Here is a 23,171-nt window from a genome sequence, read left to right on the forward strand (position 1 = left end):
TGCAGTACACTGTACCAAGTCCTTGGGAAAGACAACAGAAGCGTAAGATCCATTTCCTCTCACAGGAAGCTTATGCTGGAGTGGGGGAAAACTGACAGAAATATTCACAAGTGGCTGGATTTGAGTTAAAACAGTTAAATGTGCAATTGAACATTCTAAGTTCTGTGTAACAAGCGTATTGCCCACAGGCCACCTTAATTTAAGGTTTACGTAGTGTGATCTCAATCTTCGATGATGATAAAGGAGGCAAAAAGTTTGAGAGATTTTAAACACAACCGTATCGGTCTCCCATCCCATCCCTCTGTTTCTTGTCATTCCGTATTCTTTTATTCCTTTCATTTCCGCTTATTCTTTCTTTCCGTCTTCATCCTCCTAATCTCTCCAACTCTCTTCTCGTAGTTTCTTGTGTTCTTCTCCTTTTACATTTTACTCTTTCCTCTCTTCACCTTTCCCTTTTCCTTCTCTTTTTCCTTTCTTCTCCTCTTCCTTTGTCTGTAGCCTTTCTTCTGTGGCTCTTTCCTAATTAACTCTCCTCTTTCCCTTTTACTGTCTGTCCTCTTTTGATTTGTCTTCCACCTGTCTTTCCTTGCTGCCCTATATGCTCAGGAGACCAAACTTTTAAGGAAATTAGGAGTTGCTTAGATTCCATGTTTGTCTCTCTGGGTAGGGAGTTCAAGAAGGACCACTCTTAGAACCAGGACCAATCATCTCCCCCTTTCTATGGAACTTCAGACCCTGAGAGAGGATGTATCATCATCAGTAACACTTATAAAGGGTCTCCTTTATGCAGAGTGTTTAAATAAGTGCTTGAGTGAGGATAAAAGAGTTTAAAACATGAACCCAAGTACCTTAAATTCTTAAATGGCATAAATGGGCCAAGGTGATAGTTAAGATAGGAAGATTGGAGATTACTCAGGTAGGCCTCCTGGAGGAAGTGTGATCTCAGGCTTTGAAGATGAGAAAGGGTCAAGATTCCCTTTCTGATTCTGCTGAGGGCTCAAGCACATTGTTTGGACTCTACCTCAGGTTTGGAAATGGGACCCATCACTCCTTCATCTTCTCTTTCTTTCCCTCCTTGTCGATCTCTCTCTCTCTTCTCTGTCTCTCTTTCTCTCTCTCTGTGTTTCTCTATCTGTTCCTAGGGCATTGCTCTCCTCAGGCATCATAGATGCTTTGTTGGTCTGGACAGAAGGTTGGTTTTAGGGAAAAGATTGAAGGTTAATGTTTAAAAGGTTTTAGCTGATATGATTCTGAATATGCCTAACCCCTTTTATGTTGTTCCTTAGAGAATTTGTTTTAACACTCCATTAGCTCCTCAAGCCTTGGAAGATGTCAAGAATGTAGTCAGAAAAAATCTAAGTGATGGAGTGGCCGACAATGGATTGACACTGAAAGGTGGGTGGTTTGCCTCTTGAGCTTAACACATAAATTTATCAGGAGGTAAAGGTGCTCATGACATGTCTCAGAACTGAAAAACTCTCCTTTAAAAAGAGGCATTTTGCTCAAAGCATCTAAGCTTGCATATGTACAGTGGTGGGTGGGCTTGGGGTGGGGAACCATCAAGGATGAGGAAGGACAATTCTCAGGGAAATGAGATCCAACTGAGGAATATACGCATTTGGGGAAATGTTTTTACTCAGAGCTTTCTTTTTTTTTTTTTCTTTAAAAAAAAAAAAGCAAAAAATGCAAACAGTCTTAAAGTAGAAAGATTTCTCATGAAAGCTGTTGAAATACCAGTCGTATTTGCCACGAACAGAGCGTTCCCTTTAGTTTGCCAGGGCGGCATGAAGTCACAGCCGAGATGAAGAACATAAAAGTGAAACGCAGGGATTTGCATTATTGAAACGAGTAGGGTGACTTGCTAAATCATTGTATCTGTGTCCAACATATATCCTTTTGGAATGCCAGAGCAGAGTTTTCTCTCATATTTTGTGGGTCTGCTCATCCCCCAGTTCCCTTGTTCAGAATGTGAGTGGATTTGTGATGTAAAGATTTTAAGATTAAATGAGCTCTCTAGTTGGTGCAAAACTCATAAGACCCTAAACTTTCTTTTGACTATTACTGTATTATGGGAAGTCGTTATAGAGTATAAATATTTTATTTAATGCCTAGTGGGTAAAAAATCCTCAAGGGCTGGGAGAACCAACAACTGCTGGAAGAAGAGACAGACAAAAAGGTGGGAGGGACTCTGACAGAAAGGTAACAGAAAAAGCTGAGGTCTCAAGTTTTCCATTAATTCCTTGTGACGTTCAGCTAATATTTATTGATAATCCAAACTCTTGCATCATAATGTCACTGTTCATTTTTCCAAATATTTCTCCTATATATTGGCCCGTAATGGAACCATATGTTTTAGACTGCAAGCTCTCTAGCCTGCATTCATTCATTCAGTTGTATTTACTGAGTGCTTACTGTGTGCAGAGCACTGTACTAAGCGCTTGGAATGTACAATTTGGCAACAGAGACAATCCCTGCCCAACAACGGGCTCACAGTCTAAAACGGCCGCAAGAACTGGGAGCTTCTGTGACTTGCTTGTGGAAATTTCTTGTCATGCAAAATCTTTCAAAGATGGACCGTTAAATGGACGATTTAATGATATTTGGAAACTTCTGAACCAGCAGCTTTGTTAACACTCATCCCCTCCTCTTTTTTTTTTTCCCCAGGCTTTCTTTTTCTACACACACTTTTTATCCAGAGGGGGAGACATGAAACCACTTGGACAGTGCTGCGTCGGTTTGGTTATGATGACGATCTGGAGCTCACGCCTGAGTATCTGTTCCCTCCGTATGTATTCTTTGTATGCTTTGACTTAACAGCCACACACCTAGTGCTTAGTATGGTGCCTTACACACAGTAAGCACTCAGTAAATACAATTGAATGAATGGTTACTCTAAAGTTGCTTTCTTTCCTGATTTCCTGAAATCATTTATTGGCAACTTCTTAAGCTCTCCTCAGTGGTTGTAGTAATTGCAATGAGGAGATGGCCTTCAGTGCCTCCAGATCCCTTTGTCCCCCTCTGAAGGGGGCAGAACCTGGCTCAACACTTTTTATCCCAGTTTCACCTCAGCTCTTTCTCACTAGTGTTTGTTTTTCTTTTCCAACAGGGAGCCTCTAGAATTCTTGCTCTTCTCCTCTCTCTCCCAGTGCTCCCAAATACCTGACAACTCCTGGGTCTTTCACCTTGTCATGTGACCTCCTTATCATCCACACTCAACACCGCCCTGTTCCCCTCTCCAAACATTTATCAACTCTGTTCCTCCTTAAGCCACCTCAAACCCCATTTTGGGAAATGTGCTCTTCTGAAAGGCAAAATTAAGTGTTTCAGTAGAACATTGTGCTAAAACACCTATTTTTAGTTTCAGGCTTGATTTTTTTTTTTTTTTTTTTTGATTTTAAAATTTTGAAAGCCAGATAATGATTTTTTTATTTTGTTCTTTTTCCCTTCTCTGTCAGGCTAAGAATACCTTCTGACTGCACTACGGAGTTGAATCATCATGCATATTTGTTTCTGCAAAGCATTTTTGACAAACACGATTTGGTAAGCTTTCCGTTAGTCAAAGAACTGCCATGCTGATTTTTGACCAGTGGTTTAAACCACCAATGCTTATTTCTGACCATGGATGCCGATAAGATTCTACTGTACATCACCCTTTTGTGGATGAAAACTGTTTTATAAATTGTCGTGTCAGAAATGCTTCTAATGTTTTTGTATTTCATGTCATATTTTTGAAGCTCTCCTCCAGAGATACCAAGTGACTTGTTTGCTTTTATTTGTTCTGATACCTTTAGGGCCTTTTGCAAACACCCTCTTGAGGGGCATTTTCTTTCACATTAGCCATCAGCTTGATTTATGATTTTTTAAATAAGATTTCTGTTTCTGAGTTAATTGAACTTGGGTAGCATATTCCCTTTGGAATGGGAACATTTTGGGTTTGAGAATTGTTCTCTAAGCAATAATATAAACACCGCTTCTATATTTGTATTTTTAGGATAGAGACTGTGCTTTGTCCCCTGACGAGCTCAAAGATTTATTCAGAGTCTTCCCTTACATGCCTTGGGGTCCTGATGTGAACAATACAGTCTGTACAAATGAAAGGGGCTGGATAACGTACCAGGGATTTCTTTCCCAGTGGACGTGAGTATAGTATACGGCCCTCTTGCTTTATGGAGTTGCAGGTAACATCCAGTCATGTTAGAGAAGCAGCGTGGCACAGTGTAAAGAGCGTGAGCCTGGGAATCAGAAGGTCTTGGTTCTGATCCCGGCTCCACCACCTGTGGGCTGTGTCACCTTGGACAAGTGCCTTCACTTCTCTGTGCCTCAGTTACCTCACCTGTAAAATGGGGATTGAGACTGTGAGCCCCACTTGGGACAGGGACTATGTCCCACCCAATTTGCTTGTATCCATCCCAGGGCTCAGAACAGTGTCTGGTACTTAGTAAGCGCTTAACAAATACCATAATTATTATTATGTCTCTGGCAGGCTAATAGACTGAAGCTTCACTGAGATCTGGCCAGTGGCTTCAGCTTCCAGTGGTGTCAATTTTGCAGTATTAAAGTGCTCCTGTATATAACTTCTCATATCAAGGGGATCATATTTGTAGACCAGTTGTTGTTTGTCTAATTCTAAAGATGCAACAGAAATGTGGTTTAAAATACTAATGGAAACACTGATAATCTCGATTGAAAATGGTGTTTGCTAATTAGAGTCTACGAAACGTACTCAGATTTTCTTTAATATTGCCCTATCAACTCTGTAAGAACTCAGGATGTACTGTTCTGGTAATAATTTATCAGGGAGCAGGGCACATGCTTTTAGCATCATCTTTATCTCGTAGGTACTTCTAGCCATGTTCGGTGAAGCTGATGAATCCTAATACCTCAAAGTCTTAAATTTAAACTGATAGTCCTCATTTTATTGAGCATTAGAAAGGTCACTGCTATTTTGTCATATAAAATAAGAGCGTGTATTATTTATGAACTTGGTGACTCATTTTGAGCTTGGTTCTGGCTGAAATGCCACCATTAAGGTTTATTTGCCTTAATAAGGGACCCATCCACACTCTAAAATTACTGTGCAGTTTTGACATTACTGCTGGGGAGACCCCAACGTTAAGGTGCCCAATACACATTCTGTATTGGGATAAACATGGCTCTCTTCCAAATAAACCGATGTGAAAATTTTGTATGCACCACACTGCTTCCCACACTGAAACTCCTATTTGGTTATATATGTGTGAACACGATCACAATGTAGACTAAAATTGAACAAGTTAATAAAATCCTATTTCAGTATTCAAATGGTGAAAAGTGCTGGGCACTGTTCGTACTGTAGAGAACAGGGATCTGTCTCCACATATCAATTAAAATACCTCACCCCCCCTATTTGAAGGTTCCCCTCCATCCCACCCACTTTCTTTTAAGTCCTCAGAGACAGCCAATCAGCAGTATTTGTTAAACTCTCATGCTGTGCAGTGCACTGGATAGACTTTTATTTTAGGGAAAAGAGGGAGGGATAGCTCATCGTCGGGTTCTCCCTACTTCTGTTTTACTGCTGTATAGCCTAAGAAGCCATCTTTTTTGGAATGTGGCTGTGGAAAAGCAGAGTGGAGTGAATCTGTTTTGTGTAAGAAGGGTTCATAAGGCTTTGGCTGGGGGTGGGGTGAGGGATATGTGTCTGCGTATGTGTGTAAAAAAGCGTTGGGGGGCATTCCTATCAGCCTTAATGCTGTCCTTTGTCAAGTATCACAACACAACACAGGGCTCAATAAATACCACTGATCGATTGATTGCTCTGGATATGTCCCTAAGACCCATTCATCTTCTTCCCCTACTCTTTTTAGGCTAACCACCTATTTAGATGTTCAGCGCTGTCTGGAGTACTTGGGCTATTTAGGCTACTCAATACTGACTGAACAGGAGTCTCAAGCCTCTGCCATTACAGGTGACTGTTAGATCTTTGGGAGAATCTCTGCAGTATGTCATTTGTAATCATAAAAGATCTAGAGCGAACTCATTTATTTTTCTCATATCTATTCCAAAAAATCAGAATTTTACAAAGGTTTTAACTCTACTGTTTTTTCGTAGAAGTTCTTTGGTATTTGAGTCTTTTGGTATTTGCAGTTTCCTTTCACTGCTTTGCCAAAAGAAGAGAAAGCTCTCTCCTCCATTAGAGAGGATTAGAGAATTGTGCAGCCTGCACTGAAGACACACTCAACTCTCCAGTCTCTTCCAATTGTATTTTCTTTCAGTCTCTGAAATTGTTATCCTCCCTTTTCATAGGTGCCAACTCCCTGGAGGCAAAGGGAATAGGTATCTCCCACACCTGTTTGAGTTGGATCTCCATGTCTTTGACAAGACCTTAGAGTTTTCAAACGGCTTAAGTGACAGGATGATAGCTCCTTTAAGTGTTAGCTCATTGAAGCCTGCTTCCTCTTAGCTTCCCTCCCTTCCCCCCCCTAAAATCCCTGCTTCCTTTTGTCCCCCAAACTCAAAGTAAACAGTTGACCCCTATGTTTCTTTGTTTTAAGGTAGACATCATGACATAAAATAAACTAATTTTTAGCTTTGGGCCTATTTGTCAACATACGTCAAGCTTGCAGTACTGTCAGAAGTCGTCATCTGTCCCTAAAATTCCATATCTCTAATATAGGGAGAGTATCGTTCTAGCACTCAACTCTTTGGATGTTCTCAAATGATTGAATTCCTACAACCTTTAAGGCAGAAGGATGACAAGAATAATCGCCCCATCTTAAAGATGAAGCAACTAAATCCAGTGAGATGAAGTAACGTGACTGAATTTATCCAGCATCTGCTTTTTTGTTTTCCTCCAGTAACGCGAGATAAGAAGATAGATCTCCAGAAGAAGCAGACCCAAAGAAATGTGTTCAGGTGCAATGTCATTGGAATGAAGAGCTGTGGGAAAAGCGGAGTTCTTCAGGCCCTTCTTGGAAGAAATCTCATGGTGAGAATGCGTTCTGCCTCTGGAATTTACAGAAAAACAAAGTCTTTTTTGAAAGTTACCTCTCTAGTTTATCTCTTCAGAATGTTAGACTGTGGTTGTATAGAACTCAGTGATCCTTTTAACAAATTGAGTAACAATAGCATACCGAAGTGACTCAGGAGCGATTTTGATCATCTCAACCCAATTTGCAAGTGTTTGACCTGATTTAGTTTTTGGTACTTCTTTACTGGAGTAGCATATTGTCATTTGTCACATATGTCATTGGAGCTTGCATGACTTCTGATTCCATGTTCTGTTTCCTGATGAGGTTTATGCTCTTGCCTGACTCATTTGCAGTGAAAGGTGAAATTATGACTCCGCCAGTTTCTGTGCCTTTTCAGTATTCTGGAAACAGCCAGAAGATGACTCCAGAATCCCCCCCTGCTTGTCTGTTGAGATCCTTTTGAGCACAGATCATGTCTACTAATTCTGTTTCCTTCTCCCAAGTGCTTAGTACAGAGCCCTGTGCTCAGTAAATGGTATTTATTGATTGATATTCTGTCAGATATTTGGTGGCATTTTCAACCACTACTTGCAGTTTATGCAAAACAGAAGCGTGTCTTGCCCTGTGCGACCTGACTGAAAGCATTTTCTTCTTCTTTGGTAGCATGGTAGCAAAGAAGTCTTTTTATGTATAAACGCAGTTTAACTGGAGGAAATTTTAGTATTGATTTTTTTTTTCACTGGAAATGTTGTGCATTTTTCAGAGACAGAGGCACATTCGTGAGGACCACAAATCTTATTATGCAATTAATACCGTTTATGTGTATGGACAAGAGAAATACTTGTTGGTAAGGCACAACGATGTGTTTGTTCTAAAATTTTTTGCCTTTGTTTCTACAGATTTGCTAGTGTAGTTAAACACTTGAATGTAAATTAATCGAGTGTAAGAAAATGGCCTTAAAATGAGAAGCCCTTGATAACTTGCAATTGGTGTTCTTGGTAGAGTTAATTAAAATGCTAAAGATACAGATGAAATGCTGTGTGCAAGCTCTTCGGGCCTTGTCAAGAAATTGACTGGAGAAGGACAACAGAAAGCAAGTGGAGTGGTCACTACTACTGCTAATGTGTATTAAATGCTTACTATGTACTGAGCGCAAGGTCAGACACAAGCTAATGAGTAACACAAGGTCCCTCAATTGAAATGGGGAAGGACAGTCTAACAGTCAGACCAAGCTAAAACTCCCCAATCCAGAACACCACCATTAACCTATGTAAAGCATTACATAGATCACATAGATTACAAGAGCATCAGGTTGGAGACAGTCCATATCCCACGTAGAGCTTATGGTCTGAATCCCCATTTTACGGAGGAGGAACTGAGGTGCCGAAAAGTTAAGTGGCTTGCCCAAGGTCACTCGGCAGACAAGTGGGAGGGCTGGGATTAGAACCCATGTCCTTCTGACCGCTAGGCCCTTGCTCTGTCCGCTAGGCCACATTGAGACATTGGGTGCCCTTCCTCCCTGCTTTTAATGTTGGTATTTGTTTTGCGCTTACTATGTGCCGAGCACTGTTCTAAGCGCTGGGGTAGACATAGGGGAATTAGGTTGTCCCACGTGGGGCTCACAGTCTTAATCCCCATTTTACAGATGAGGGAACTGAGGCACAGAGAAGTTAAGTGACTTGCCCACAGTCACACAGCCAACAAGTGGCAGAGCTGGGATTCAAACTCATGAGCCCTGACTCCAAAGCCCAGGCTCTTTCCACTAAGCCACGCTGCTTTTCCCCTCCCCTCCCTTCCCCACAGTTCCCAGACTCCACCTGCAAGGGTCTCAGCTTCTAGATGCCCTCTGAGGGGTGAGGCTGGATTCCTGTGGAGGTCAATTGCATGCATCTGCCCTTTCACCCCCTCCCCCCGCCACCCAAACTTGTGTTCTTAATCAGGGCTCATGGCATTTGGCCAAGTTCACCTATGGGGTTCCCGTTGATTGAGTAGACTCTCTAGACAAATGGAAAGGTGTAGTTTGGGCTTTCAAAACCAAGTATGAAGAGCAAGTTGGGAAAAATTCCCACACTTAAGCTGTTACTTCCTCTCTGAATTCATGAGTTTGAATCTGTACACCTACTCGGGACATTTAAACATCAGGAAGAATTGTCAAATTAAACGTGAATGAAGGCTTTGGGGTAGGTTACCAATCACCTTGGCCTTCAGTAGACTTATGTTTTATAATCGTATTTTTGAAAATTGACATTTTTCATCATCTCTTTCTTTGAAAAGTTGCATGATATCTCTGAATCTGAATTTTTAACCGATGCCGAGATCATGTGTGACGCTGTGTGCCTCGTATATGACGTCAGTAATCCCAAGTCTTTTGAATACTGCGCCCGGATTTTTAAGGTGTGCACTTCGTGTATTCTCGTCCTCATGTTAGTAATGATAGGGGATTAATCAAAATTGTGTTGATGGGGGAATCTGCTGTCCGGATAATTTTCATACACAAATGTTCAGCCCACTTTTTCCCCACTCCTCTAGAAACTCCAGTGGTTGCCCATCCACCTCTGGATCAAACAAAAACTCCTCACCTTTGGCTTTAAAGCACTAAGTCATCCTGCCCCCTCCTACCTCACCTCGCTGCTCTCCTACTGCGTCCCAGCCCTCCTATTTCATTCCTCTAATGCTAACCTTCTCACTGTAACTCGATCTTGTCTACCTCTCCGCCGACCTCTTGCCCTCATCCTGCCTTTGGCCTGGCATGCCCTCCCTCCTCTTATCAGTCAGATAATTGCTCTCCCTCCTTCAGAGTTTTATTGAAAGCACATCTCCTCCAAGAAGCCTTCCCTGACTAAGCCCTCCTGTCGTCTTTTCCCACTCCCTTCTATGTCATCCTGACTTGCTCCCTTCATTCATCGCCCCCTCCGAGCCCTATAGCACACACACACACATATATACATATATATATCTGTAATTTATTCATGTACTAATGTATGTCTATTAATGTCTGTCTCCCTCTTTAGACTGTTAGCTCCTTGTGGACAGGGAATATGTCTGTTTATGGTTATATCATACTCTCCCAAGCACTTAGTACAGTGTTTTGCACACAGTAAACGCTCAATAAGTACGATTGAATGGGGGTGGAGAGTCAATATGGATGATCTCTGATCCCTGGAAGAGAGGAATATTTTCAGAAAGTACAATTGTTTACTAGAAGATTGACCATTTCTCAAAGTTTACTGTATTTTGTTTTGATAGGCGAGGCACCAGAAATGTAGAAGGTTTTAAATGTTTTTGAATGACCCGTAATAGACCTTGACTTTGTGTCCCTTTTTCTGTTTCTTTAGCAACATTTCATGGACAGCAGGATACCCTGCTTAATCGTAGCTGCAAAGTCAGACCTTCATGAAGTCAAGCAAGAGTACAGTATCTCACCCTCCGATTTCTGCAGAAAACACAAAATGCCTCCACCCCAAGCCTTCACTTGCAATACTGCTGATGCACCGAGTAAGGATATCTTTGTTAAATTGACAACAATGGCCATGTACCCGTAAGTACTTGCCCGGTCTTCATTTCCATGCTGCATTTGGGTCATGATGACACTGCATGCCATTACTAGCCATGAGTATGGAACGCTCTGCTACAGTCCAGTTGTTCAGCAACAGAAAGAGACTTTTTAAATGAGAAGGTATGAACTGGAACGGAAGGAAGCCTAGTGACTTTTGGTGGCAGAGTCGGGTCACCTAAAACAGCAGTCCTGAAAACACTTCTCTGAGAAGTCACTTTTGGCAAGACATAATTATTAAACCTGCCAAGGATCGCCCATTAAGAAATGGCCTCCTTGAAAAAAGCACAGGGCAGTAAATGGGGCGTTTCCACTTGCGCTCCTTGTCCTGGATTTCCAAAGCTAGGCAAAAGGTCAAAAGTGATTTCATTTTTGTCCAGTCTGCAAACCGTCGGGAATACTTCCTTCCGATAGGGGAGAAAGCTACCCATTGCTCATGGAGGATTGTCTGTGGGAGATGGTCCAAGCGGAAGCCAAATTCCACATGCTTTAGAAATGACTGTCAAGGTAGTTTCAACTGGGTCACTGTCCTACGTTAAATGTTAAGCCATAAACAATGTGTGTCATGTACATTTATTATATATGCACCACTGTCATCCCAGTGACATTTCCAAAATGTCCATATAGCGCATGAGTCTTAATAGTATTTTCTTGGTTCCTTATGTATAAACTTCACTTGTAACAGAATTAAGATATCTCAGGCAGTGTGTTTCTCTGGTGCTCAAAATTACCGCCCTATTCGCAACCTATTTCATCCATCATTTCCGCTTAAGTGTGTTTTTCATTCCTTATAAACACCTCAGGTTCAGTATGATGAAATTTTAGTACTGAAAATCATTTGCGAATTTACTTTCCTTTTGGAAGTGAAATGTCAAGGAATATTCACTTGAATCAATGGGAAAAAAGTAAAATGCTTTGAAAATGCATAAAAAGATGCATTAAAAAAATCTCACTGCTACTCAGTTTGCTATAGAGTGGGAAAGGAAATCTTTTGATCCTCGGTGGCTCCATTCTAGCAGTAGTACATTGCACTTTTTTAGTGCTGTATTTATGAAGCATCCTTACATGTGTGTTCATTAACAAAGACATCCCTGCCAAAACATGGATGAAATGGATAAATTGAAGCATGAGAAAAAAGAATGGATTTTAGTAAAAACATACCTCTTTTGACTTTTTAGCTTTCTGGAATTTTGTTATTATTTCTTTGAGGATCTGTTTCCTTTCTTATAGTACTTTTAAATATTTATTTTAACCTATTGTAAAAATTTAATATTTATCTCAATGTCTGTCTTCCCCTCTAGGCTGCAAGCTCTTTGTGGGCAGGGAACATGTCTACCAATTCTGGTATACTCTGCTTTCCCAAGCGCTTAGCACAGTGCTCTGCACATGGTGAGCACTCAGTAAATAGGTTTGATTTGACTGATAGGCAGTCATCACCTAGAAATACACTGCTTGATAAAGTTTCTCGCTTAATTATGCATTGCGCCTTGAAGCTCTGTGTATGATATATTTATCTTTTAAATGAACCTATTTAAAATTCCTTTTGGTGTGCTTATATGTAGAGCTGAGTTAAGTGAATGCACTTTACAGTGCCACGTATATAATAAATGTACACACATTTAGAATTGTTCGTTAGGTTGAATCTCAAATGCCTTCTCATAAAGCATCTCCCTGTTGCTAAGCATACCGTGCATCCCTCCTTTGGGGCAGGTGGAACTTTGTGTCTGGTGAAGAATTAGATTCAAATTCTTACACTGAGAGGTGGATTCCAGTATGACAGCTGGCAATGGCTTCACTTTCAGTAGCGATAATGTCTTCATCTTCTCATGAATCAAGTTGGACAGAAAAGAACGGCTTCGATTCTGTCAAAGCTTTCATTCTTTATTTTATTTTTCTGCCTGTTGGGAATTAGGGCTTATTGGAATATTACTGATCTTCCACAACCATGCCACCAGGGGATTGGATCCCATCGGACCCATCGACTCCGTCAGGTTGGGTGCTTGGCACCGCCCATCTGATTGGTTCTGACCACTGATGGTGTTTTAAGATCCCATGACTGGGTTTGTTAGGCTTCAGGTGAGGCAGATCATCTCGTGTAACTTCACTAAATTTCACCTCCCCTCAATCTGCCGCCTCAAATTTCACTTAAGATTTCAGTTGGATTCAGTTTTGTTCTTCCCTTCCTCAGCCAAATGCACACACCGTCACTCTCGGCTGCTGCATTGCAAGGGTGGGTGAGGTGATCCTCGGGTTTGGTTCCAGGGAAAGTTCTCCGAAGCATTTTGGTGTCCTTTGGGCAGACTAAAGATGATGTACAAATCTCTCTGTTCTCTTGGGAGTTGAAAATATTCCTCTTCGGTTTCTTATTTGTAGCCTCTATGCTCCTTTCTGTTTTTCCAGCATGTGTGTGTTGGGAGAGAGGGTTGGGGGGAGGCTTTTATTGGGGGGAAGAGGAGGAAGGAATATTTATCCCTTAAAAAGTCAAACTTTTTGTTCTGTTTGAGTGAGTGATGTGGCTTATTTGGTTTTTCTAATAATGGTCGATGAGGTGCCATCTACTGCTGTGCAGACCTATTCCACTAAAGATTTTGTAACATTGTCTCCTCCCCCCCCAAAAAACTTAAATGTAAATCAATTCAACTTTTGGTTTGATCCGCTTAACTTGCAAAGCGCCGAAAAAATCGCCAACCATTATTACGGTTACAATGTTCAGCTTAAGCTTGGAATTCTGCACAGCTTTAGTCTGCCCCAGATTTCCCTCTTCCTTTTTAAAAGTGTAACGTATTCCTAAATTTCTCTCTCTTTTTTTATTTTTTTTGGTGGCACAGTCCTAACATGTGCCCAATTTGTGAGTAAGAACTCAACTCCTGTCCTTCTGTGTGTTTTCGCAGCCATGCCCGGTTACGCTGTATGTGCACCTGCAACAGGTGTACATTTTGCATCTGTCAGAACTTCCTCAACTCAGACTTGCTGCAATCTGTAAAGAACAAACTCTTCACTGCAGTTCTTAACAGGTCCTTAACTTTATTTACTGGGTACCAGGCATTCTTTTACATTTCAAAGGAAAAAAGTGGATCATTTTCTATTATGCAGTTTTTCCACGATGTATCCACCAGGCAGACTGATAACTCATCTTCAAGATCTTCGACTAATTTCCACTAAAATTCTCACTGTGGCTTGCTGTTTAACGTAGTTTTTGATACGGTCTCAAGGAACGGTTTAAAAGATGAATAGATTATTTGGGACCCTGGAAAAAAGTGAGTAACTAGTATGGGTCTTTTTAGAATGCCAGAATATTCTAAGGGTACGTGTCTCAATACCTAAAGATGAAACAGCACGAAATACGTAGCGAAACTAATGTAACTTTGGCTGAGTGGCATACAACTTCTTGAGAAATACTGTTGGAAGGAGGAAAATATCTGGTGCAAGAATATTGGTTTAAGTATTTTATCGCTATTTATGTCAAGCAGATGATAATGGTTTAAAAAGATGGTTTAATTTGATTCAGGGTGCATATGGTGTATCAAATTAGTGGAAATCCCATGAAGAAATGTGCTGCTCTTACAGTTCTCCATTCTTGAAACAAATTGCTTATGTTCTTACATTTTTAGAATATCTCAAACAATGAATCTTAAGTAATGCAGTTTCCAGAAACAAAGCGAATCACCGGTATTAGTGGTCCACTCTAATTTAGAGAAACTGGCTTGCGGTTATACAACACTCCAGCCTTGAAGTTTTCTACACAAATGTTTGGTGTACTGAGGTTGTCTCTTTTGACCCACAAAGCAATACCCTCTTGCGTATGTTGACCCAGCAAAGGACTGGAAAGTCAAACTAAACAATTATCTAGCTCTGCTGTCCCCTGTTTCAGGGTTGTCTTGTAAGTGCAGGTTTCTGTGCCCTTCGTGTTCTGCTTCTAGGAATGCCATTTAACATGCATTCTCTTTTATATCACACTTGTGCCCTTTGTGTGTGTCTTCGTATGGTGGCAATCATGGCTATCAGATCAGTTGGGAGTTGGCGGTAGGTAGGTCGATATTCACCTTAAGTCAGCTGGGAGAGCAGAAGGAAAGTTGAAAGCTCTAATTTGTATGTGAGAAAGTATGAGAATTAAGGAGTTCACCTAGTTCTCTTCTAACCTGCAGATCATGTTTCCTTAAGATCTGATTGGATATGCTAAACCACTTTTTTAATAGATCCAACTCTCACAGGTACTTTGCTTTTCAAACTCGCCTCTGCTCCTGGATTCCCCCTCATCCGCCCTCACTTGTGGAAAGGAAGGTTCCCGAAAGAGAGCGAGACTTGCTTCTCTGGAGCCCAAGAAGGCTGAAACAAGGGTCAAGCAACTCCCCCTTTCAACTAGGGTCTGGAGCTGTCGATGCCTCCCGACGGTCATTCTGTTAAGATTTTTCTCTTAACAGCATTCACCAATGCATTTTGTGATCTCATTACCAAGAGAAGAAATTTTAAGCAAGAAGAGTACTCTTATTTAACAGCTCTTCTTTTAAATTTGAGTTTCATTAGTGTATTTGGTTCAGCATCCTACTCTCTGTGTTTTATCTCAGTTTCATTTTTGTCATCTCTCCTAACTCTGTATTGCAGAACAGACCAGAACAATCCTTTTAGATGTGGAGATTTTCCCATTTGGATCCATTCCAATATGTTCAGATTTTCCCTTTTGGATCCATTCCAGTTGGGCCTACTGAAGTAAGAATAAAAAGTTTTCCAGTAGTTTCAATATTCTACCGTGTATTCGGGAGGTCCAACACCCAAACCCCCCCAGGGTCTGGTGAACTGCAGAACATTGACCCAGGTAGTCAGCAAGGTTGAGGCGCGGACTGGAGTTTTTGGGGTTTGGTAGGGTGGAGAGGAGTGGGGGTAGAAGTTATTCCCCATTGAGACCCTCTCCCCTTTTCACCCTTCCCCTCTCTGTTCTCTCCCTATTGCTGGCCTTCCTTCCCTCTGCCCCCCTTCTCTTTCTCCAACTTGTTTCTGCTTTCTCTCCCTCCATCTTCTGCTCCTCTCTCACTGACCTTCCATCTTGCTCCATCTCCAACCCCCACCAATTTCCTATTGGCCAGGGGGCACATGATTTAGGTGACTGGCTGAGTGGAGAAGTCCTGCATGTGCCATGCCTTCCCTGCCTGAGATGGGCCCTATACTGCTGAGACTTCCGGTTCCCAACAGCACGCACAGATTTAGGTGTGCAAAGTACTGTGTCTGTCTGTTCGCACCTGCACAGGGATCACTACTGGTGCCAAGATTGGGGGCCACTCCCGCCCTCGCTGAATTTGGTCAACCTTTCGGCTGGTCGGTTTGCAGACCAGGCTCAGGCGCCGCCCCTTCATTTGTAATGGAGAATTGGTGGAAAACTCATCTTACGTAATTATCTATTAAATTACTCCTTATCGTGGATGGGAGGAAGTACGATTTTGTCCAGGAATACATCCCAAACTTCAGTACGAAATCCTGATTCTCGATAATACTGAACAGAAGCCCATGTGAGGGAAATTGTTGCCCTGCAAAAGCTTGGTTACTTATGTCATTTTCAGCTTAGATGAATATACACAAGAACTCGTGAAGCATATTTTTTGTACGTAGCTGCTGACGTTTTAGTTTTTGCACTCTTCATGTGGTTCCTGTGTTTTATGGACGTGATAAGATGTGGATCTCCTCTAATATGTTTTTCTAAATTGTTTCAAATAGTTTAGTGATGATGGGAGAGCAACTAATAATAATAATAATAATGTTGGTATTTGTTAAGCGCTTACTATGTGCCGAGCACTGTTCTAAGCGCTGGGATAGACATAGGGGAATCAGCTCACAGTCTTAATCCCCATTTCACAGATGAGGGAACTGAGGCACAGAGAAGTTAAGTGACTTGCCCACAGTCACACAGCCGACAAGTGGCAGAGCTGGGATTCAAACTCATGAGCCCTAACTCCAAAGCCCGTGCTCTTTCCACTGAGCCACGCTGCTTCTCAAGTTGGATTTCTGGTGAAGTTAGATCCTTTCAGTACCTTGGCCCTCAGCTCTGCTCTTTCCTGGAGTATGTGATTCTTTAGGCATACTCAGTTAACAGCTAGGTTGTGATAAATTAAATGACCGACCCCCTAATGGACACTTCATCTTCATGAATGAGATTTCAGACTGTAGAACATCACGATCCCCCAATTTCGGGTGGCACTGTGGTAATTTGACCTCCAGAATGATTGAAGTCAATTTTTTTCACTGCTAAAAAAATATATTTAAAATGTTTTTTTCCAAAGGCAGAATTTTTTGAAATCAGATATTTTCAGGTTGTACATTTATACAGGATATTGTAAAAATACAGGGCAAGGAAAGGAAACTTTACTGATGGATTAAGGATCATATCAGATTGTAATCTGGTCTGCATATTGTAACTTTAGAAGTGACTTGACCGAAGGGTTGGTTGGGGCAGAGGGGAGAGGTGTTGAGTGTGAGGAGGGGTCTCTGTCCCTTTGTCAGGGAGGATAAGGAGAGGTAAATGGAGATGGCAAAAGCAGCACACCACATCTAGCGCAGTCCCTTTTACCGCTTAGAGGATGGTAAGATCAAGGTCCCCCAAGAAGAGTGTCTGAGAAGTAACTATTGGTTCTCGGGAAGCCGGTGGCGCGGTCATCTCCCCAAGATGCTGCTGGATCATAGAAGGATCTCCCATCAGGACCCTGATATGGTGGAGAAGGGCCAGCAGAGGGAGAGTCATTAACTCCCGTGGTGGCACCTTTAGGAGAAGAGCCAAGGACCATCTGCGCTGGGTGAACATCCTAGAAACTGAATGCCCGAGTTTTTAGGCAGTGCTCCAAGAGTATTCAACCAGCGGAGAGCTTCCCTGAGGGCAGAGAGAGACTGGAAATGGGGATGGGTGAGGGACAGAGAGAGAGAGTGTGTCATGTAATCCTCTAGCATTAAGCCTTGCTTATCCTCATCTGTAATAATTGTATTTATGTAGGAGTCGCCACTGACCAGGGAGTCCTTCAGGCAGAAAAAATGGGTCATGGTTTCTGCTACTGTGACAAGCTTCTGATTTCTTGGTGTGGTAGTACTAAAATTTTAGCATATCCTTTTTGTTTTGCCTCTTTCTCTTATAGCAGTGAAACCCAGTACTGGTAGGAGTGAAGTTTGGAGCCTTTGTGTAGAAAGTGCTTTGGGTCTGCTTTGGGTTTCTGTCCTCAGAGCTTGCCTGCCAGAAGCTGAGAGCTCCAAGTTATATTCTGAGCAGATGAAATCCTACATGAGGAGGAGGAAGAGTAGGCAGGAATGGACAGTGTGGCTTCTGCCTTTTGAGGGTTTTAGACAAGAACATGCTGGGGATCCCTGCAAATTGGTTTTTGAAAAATTTCCAGCAACACGGTCCACATCTTGCTGGATTACACAAGGGCCAAGCAAAGGTTAAAGTCAATCCTCAAGCTTTTGGGGAGTTTTGATAGCCCAATATGAATGCACCAAAATGGTTAAAACCTTTAAACTGGGGTATCTGAGCTCACCCCTAAAGCCTTGGAAGGACTTTTTCTGTGGGCATTTACAGACTGGATCTATGTGTGGGGCTGGTCCGCCTGTCTAGGGCTTCCGATCCCATCCTGCAAGACTGAGGGAGTCCTGAGCACATGGACAAATGTGATATCACCAGCAGTCCAATGAGAGCGGCCTCTGTGGACAAGTGGGGCTAGGCTCCAGCAAGCCTGTCTGTGGTTACTGTCTGGCAATCTGTCTGCCTCAGGGACTTTGGCCCACTGTGCTCCCGGGGTATCTGTGAACTCAAAACTTGGCCTTAGTCTATAAAGAGAAGCAAGCTTTCAACCCTACATGTCCTGAATTTGGTAACTCTCCCTTTCAACTACCAGGGATTAATTATACCATTTTGTCAAATGACATTGGGCCATCCTACCCCAAAATATTCCAGTTCATTTTTAAGAGAGCATGACAACATCTTCAGTAGCAAAATATGAGTGACTTCTTAGTGCCTATCACTGTGAAATACATGGGGGAGTGTCGCTTCAGGCTTTTAATTACACATCCAGAAACCGACTAGTTATTTGAGGGATGGAACTGTGCAATTCCAGTATTTTATCGGCTTTTATTTTATTCTAATCAGAGATGTTGCATTAACAGAACCGCCCAACTAGATATTATATATTATAATTATGTATTATTATATTATATAGCAGGATAGCTATGAGATTCCTCGTGTGTTCGTTCAGGTGAATGATGTATAATAATTTCTTATAAAAGAATATTTGCTTTGAGCCACTCTGAAGCCCTTCTGCTCTAGAATTGTGGAAGGATGATTTTGGTTTCCTCTGAAAACTAAATATAAGACTATGAAACCTTGGCAACCACTTATATTAGAGTCTTGAAGGAATGCACATGAATCAGCCTTTAGTACTTGGCTAATAAGCTGTTCCAGTAATGTGTAGTAGCAAAGGAGCAGTGAGTGCACTGGGAGATTTCGAATACATTATCTTTTGTAATCCTAAATCTCTTATCTGCCTACTTAGTGCAGATTACAAATGCATTCTGAGAAGGCACCGATCTATTCCCAGGTCTCTTTGCACACCACGAAGTGCCTTATGTAGTCAGTTGATTGGTGGAGCTGTAGAAATATTTCATGGAGTGGTTTGCTCAGAGTTTCAAAATCAGCAGCTCCCTTTTAAATAAGGCTAAATTTTTTGTCTGTGAGGTTTTGTCATTTGGAGCCTGCGCTGCAGAACAAGGTCCATAAGTGGGTTATGCTTTAGGGATGAAAAATGGTAATCTTGAAATGGCAAGAAGGTTATCAAGGAGGGAAACCAGCATTTGATTGCTCAAGGTGTCCTGTTGCGGACAGATTCCTGGACAGGATGGACTGTTTGGCTGGCTAGACTAAACCTATGATGATCCTTCAGTTAATTTAGGTTTCTATGAGCAGTAAAATCCTTATAACCACACCAACTAATCTGAGTGAAAAATGACAGTTCCAAATTTGTGTGTGTGGTGGAGGATTGAATTTTGAAGCAGTTGCAAATAAAAGTCAAGCGTCAGGTGGGGACTGAGGTACGGTTAGGTGCTGCCCTGGAGGCAAGGTTGGGAAATGGCTGCTCTTTCGCTCTTTTAATTCCCTTTTCTCTTATTTCAGTCCCCGCTTGGGAGCTAAATGGGTACTGTTGGCTTTGAGGCTCAACCCGATACCGTTTTGAAACTCACGCTGTTTGGCATCGCACCCCCCTGTAGTCACGAATTCATCGTCATCCGTGTATATTGAGTACTCGGGTGCAGCACACGGTTCTAGGAACCGAGGGGCATGATATGAAAATAGAAGTCCTGGTCCCTACCCCCCAGGGTTGTGGGTTTTGCGTTAATCTCTCAATTTTTTTTTTTTCCTGACACATTAGTCTTCCAGAAGGGAAGTTCAAGATGGAGATCTTGTGCCAGGACCTAAATTGTCTCTCTGGCTGTCAGTCTCCCCTCAAATGACTACACATCGAGTGTCCAACTCGTAGTAATAGTAGATACTTTTTGAGGAGGAGGATTGCAGGAGTTACTAAAATATCCCAGAAAAATCCAAACCAAGATCAACTTCAGCAGGAATGAGTAGGAAGATGGAGGCTCCAGTCTTTCAAATGGTAATTTCCTTATCTGCAGTGTTAAAAGATTATTTTTTTTTTATCATTACATTTCTGCTCTTAAACCAATTAATCTTAAAGATAGAAAGAAATCGATCCCAAGATTCTGGCCCCAGATCTGGTGTGGGGTGTGCGTTTGGGTGGGTGAGCTCCCTGCTGTTTTGAGCCATGCAGTGAACTGCAAACTGTGCGTGTGTACAAAAGGTTAAGAGCCCGGGTAGCCGAGTGGGGTGCCATGCTGTTGGCAGACGACGAAGGCAGTATTATTCACCAGGTGCACGCCGTCAGCTCCGTGGAAGATTCCATCTTCATGGAGTCATCTCATGGTCCACATTTTTCTGAAGCCAGGTAACACTTTCCTCACTCCTGGGCCAGACATGCCAGATGTCGTCCAATTGGAAAAACTCAAACAACTTCCCGGTCCTTGGACTGATTTTTTTTTTCCCTTCCCTTTCAAAGAAACTGCCTGTGGAGGAACTAACACTTGCAAGAAGGAATGGACTTGTGTTGTCATTTCACTCTGTAAAAGCCCATTAGGGATGATCGTAAAAGTAGCAATTTGGGGACAATCCCTAGATTGCTTAGTGTCTAGTTGCTGTGTATTAGTGATAAGCATGGGGCACGTTGATTCCTACAGTACTGCAGAATGCAAAATTACTTCAGTGGTTTTCTCAGTAACATTTCAGATGGTGTGGTGTGACGCGCAGCGTGATTGCACAGTCTGCTACCATAAAGGAGCAAATTAATATGTGGCCCCTCGCAACTTGGCTGCTAACCGTTTTGCCCATGCTGGCTTCTCAGAGTCCCTCTTTTGTGATGACCTCTAACTTGTCCCTATATTTGTTACTTTAAGATAGGTATAGAAATAACATTCCAGAGAATACTTGCAAGCCTTTTTGTCCGTAGGATTCTTCCATCACCTCAGTTTGCATTTGTTTAACTTGGGCTTTGGGGCCTCTTCAGTAAAATCGCTGTCATAACCTTTACTTGAACATTTATGCTTCTTTGCAGTAAGCTGTCATACTTGAGACTCTTTTGAATACGATTAGCAGAATTTTTAACAGAGCATGCTCACAAACTAGTTGGTATTGTGGGGGAGATTGGGGTCTTGGCTGTTCTTTTCTTTCTTTTTTTTTTTTGTGACTCATAATTGGCTTTTGTGTGTCATTCGACCACTTCCCTTCCATCCTGTTACACGATCTCTTTTCCTTGGTACCACTGTCGCTGCCTGTTTCACTAACATCCGGTAAACGCAAGTTTTAGGGGTGGGTTTTTTTGGTCGGTCGTTTGAATTCTCCTATAGGTTTCTTTGGGATGCAGGATTTGCAAAGTTAGGTTTCACCTTCGCTCCTAGAGAAGTATTGTCACTTGTCATTTATCTGCTTACTAATGGCCTCTTGAGACTCCCGTGAGCTAGACCTGACTGCAGATTTGTGGCAACCTTGGCAGAAATAAAATCAGCTCAGTCTTATTCTTACTCTGAATAACCCCACAGGTATTTTAAAGCAGTGAGTGTGTGTGGTAATCTGAATCCTAGAATTTCGCCCAATCCAAAATCTTGACCGAAGAAAAAGACAATCTGTGTCTTTTTCTCATACATAGTCTTACTTAGTCGATTAAGCCTTTAGGCTTAAGAATAAATATCCATATCGATAGAAGGTTTGCCAAAGTAGTGAACTTTTAATTAGTCTGACAAGTGTCCTGATACTTCTCTAAAAGAAGCTTATCGCATATAAAGCTTATGTCTTCATCCCCTCCAATTCATTTTGTTTTTTAAATTATTTCTTCTTCCCACAGGCACGTGACACAAGCTGACCTCAAGAGCTCTACATTTTGGCTTCGAGCAAGTTTTGGTGCTACAGTTTTTGCGGTTTTGGGGTTTGCCATGTACAAAGCTTTGTTGAAACAGCGGTGATCTCAACAGAAATTACAACACTGGTCCAACCAAAAAAAAAAAAAAAGAAGGAAAAAACCTTTTATGTACCTTCTGAATGCTTTAAATTCTGCCAGGAATCTTGATATTTATATATGCAGAGTTACTTTATTAATATTTGTAATTTCTGCATTAGATTATTTTAAATAAATAGCTTTAATGCAGTATTAGAGAATTTGAGGAAAGAGAAGTCCTTATCGGCCAAACTAAGAGGGCTTGACTTTCGAGGCCAAAAGGGAATAATCTGTAAATAATGTACATATTCAGACCGTCATGTGCAACTCCATGAAAACTCGAGTTACGGAAATGCAGCTTGCCCATGTTTCAACAGAAGTAGTGACAGATTAGTATGCAATTGGATCTCATTCACAGTTTTAAGTTCAGCTCGAAGAACGTATCAAATCGTGGATACTTATTTATTTCATGTTGATTTGAGATTATTCCTTTGGGACTTTACGGTCCTCAGACAGAATATGCCATCTTTCTCTCCCTTTTTAAAGCTGGAGAGTAGGGGGTCTCACGTACTGATGAACATTATATTTCATACCAAGGGCAGATTCGCTGTGGAGGGCCAACCAGGGAGGTATGGGACGTTAGAAGACGAGTGAAATGCTTAGGTGGGTACCAAACTCCTCTCAGAGGACAAACTGAAAAGGGCGGAAGAATCAATCTGTGTGTATGTGTGTGCGTGTGTGATTTTGTTGTTTCATTTTTCAGTGGGTTGTGTTTTATGGCCCTTCAAAGTCCAATGGGAGGCGGAGGGGGGATGGTGGGAGGCAGGGAGATAACAAGGTTGTTTATTGTAAATGTTTATGGTTCCCCAAAAAGAAAGAAAAAGTGGCCATTTAATTTCCTTCCACATTGTAAATCATTCTTGTCACAGCTGACTGAGAAAGGTGGTGGTAGTGCACAGTTCTTACTCTGCTGTAGTACATTTCAGTAGCTGCATGTTTCATGAAGTGTTCTATATCTGGTTAAGACTACCTGTAGACAGCACCTTTTTTTAAATGATTAAATATGAGTACAAACGTTCACGATAAACCTATTTTTTTTCATCATCAGTGTTTTCAGGTATTTCAATAAAGAACGACTGTTTACTGTGCTTGGTCCCTCAA

The 23,171-nt window shown here is 41.8% G+C and overlaps 1 protein-coding gene across 5 annotated transcripts in view; it reads left to right on the forward strand.

Annotated features, from left to right (window-relative positions):
* RHOT1 (ras homolog family member T1) overlaps positions 1-23,171 on the forward strand; it is a 43,846-nt gene extending 20,675 nt beyond the window's left edge. For 2 of the 5 annotated variants that reach the window (XM_029079797.1, XM_029079798.1), the window contains exons 10-21: positions 1,287-1,395; positions 2,665-2,785; positions 3,456-3,540; positions 3,992-4,137; positions 5,844-5,944; positions 6,834-6,964; positions 7,711-7,794; positions 9,222-9,341; positions 10,283-10,485; positions 13,392-13,514; positions 20,328-20,471; positions 21,921-23,171. In XM_029079797.1, the coding sequence (XP_028935630.1) occupies positions 1,287-1,395; positions 2,665-2,785; positions 3,456-3,540; positions 3,992-4,137; positions 5,844-5,944; positions 6,834-6,964; positions 7,711-7,794; positions 9,222-9,341; positions 10,283-10,485; positions 13,392-13,514; positions 20,328-20,471; positions 21,921-22,038 (1,485 nt within the window). In that variant the 3' untranslated portion in view covers positions 22,039-23,171. The remainder of the gene's footprint in view (positions 1-1,286; positions 1,396-2,664; positions 2,786-3,455; positions 3,541-3,991; positions 4,138-5,843; positions 5,945-6,833; positions 6,965-7,710; positions 7,795-9,221; positions 9,342-10,282; positions 10,486-13,391; positions 13,515-20,327; positions 20,472-21,920) is intronic. The other 3 variants (XM_029079801.1, XM_029079799.1, XM_029079802.2) reach the window with 3 other exon arrangements.

The sequence above is a fragment of the Ornithorhynchus anatinus genome, chromosome 15 (genome assembly GCF_004115215.2).
Source record: "Ornithorhynchus anatinus isolate Pmale09 chromosome 15, mOrnAna1.pri.v4, whole genome shotgun sequence".
NCBI lineage: Eukaryota > Metazoa > Chordata > Mammalia > Monotremata > Ornithorhynchidae > Ornithorhynchus > Ornithorhynchus anatinus.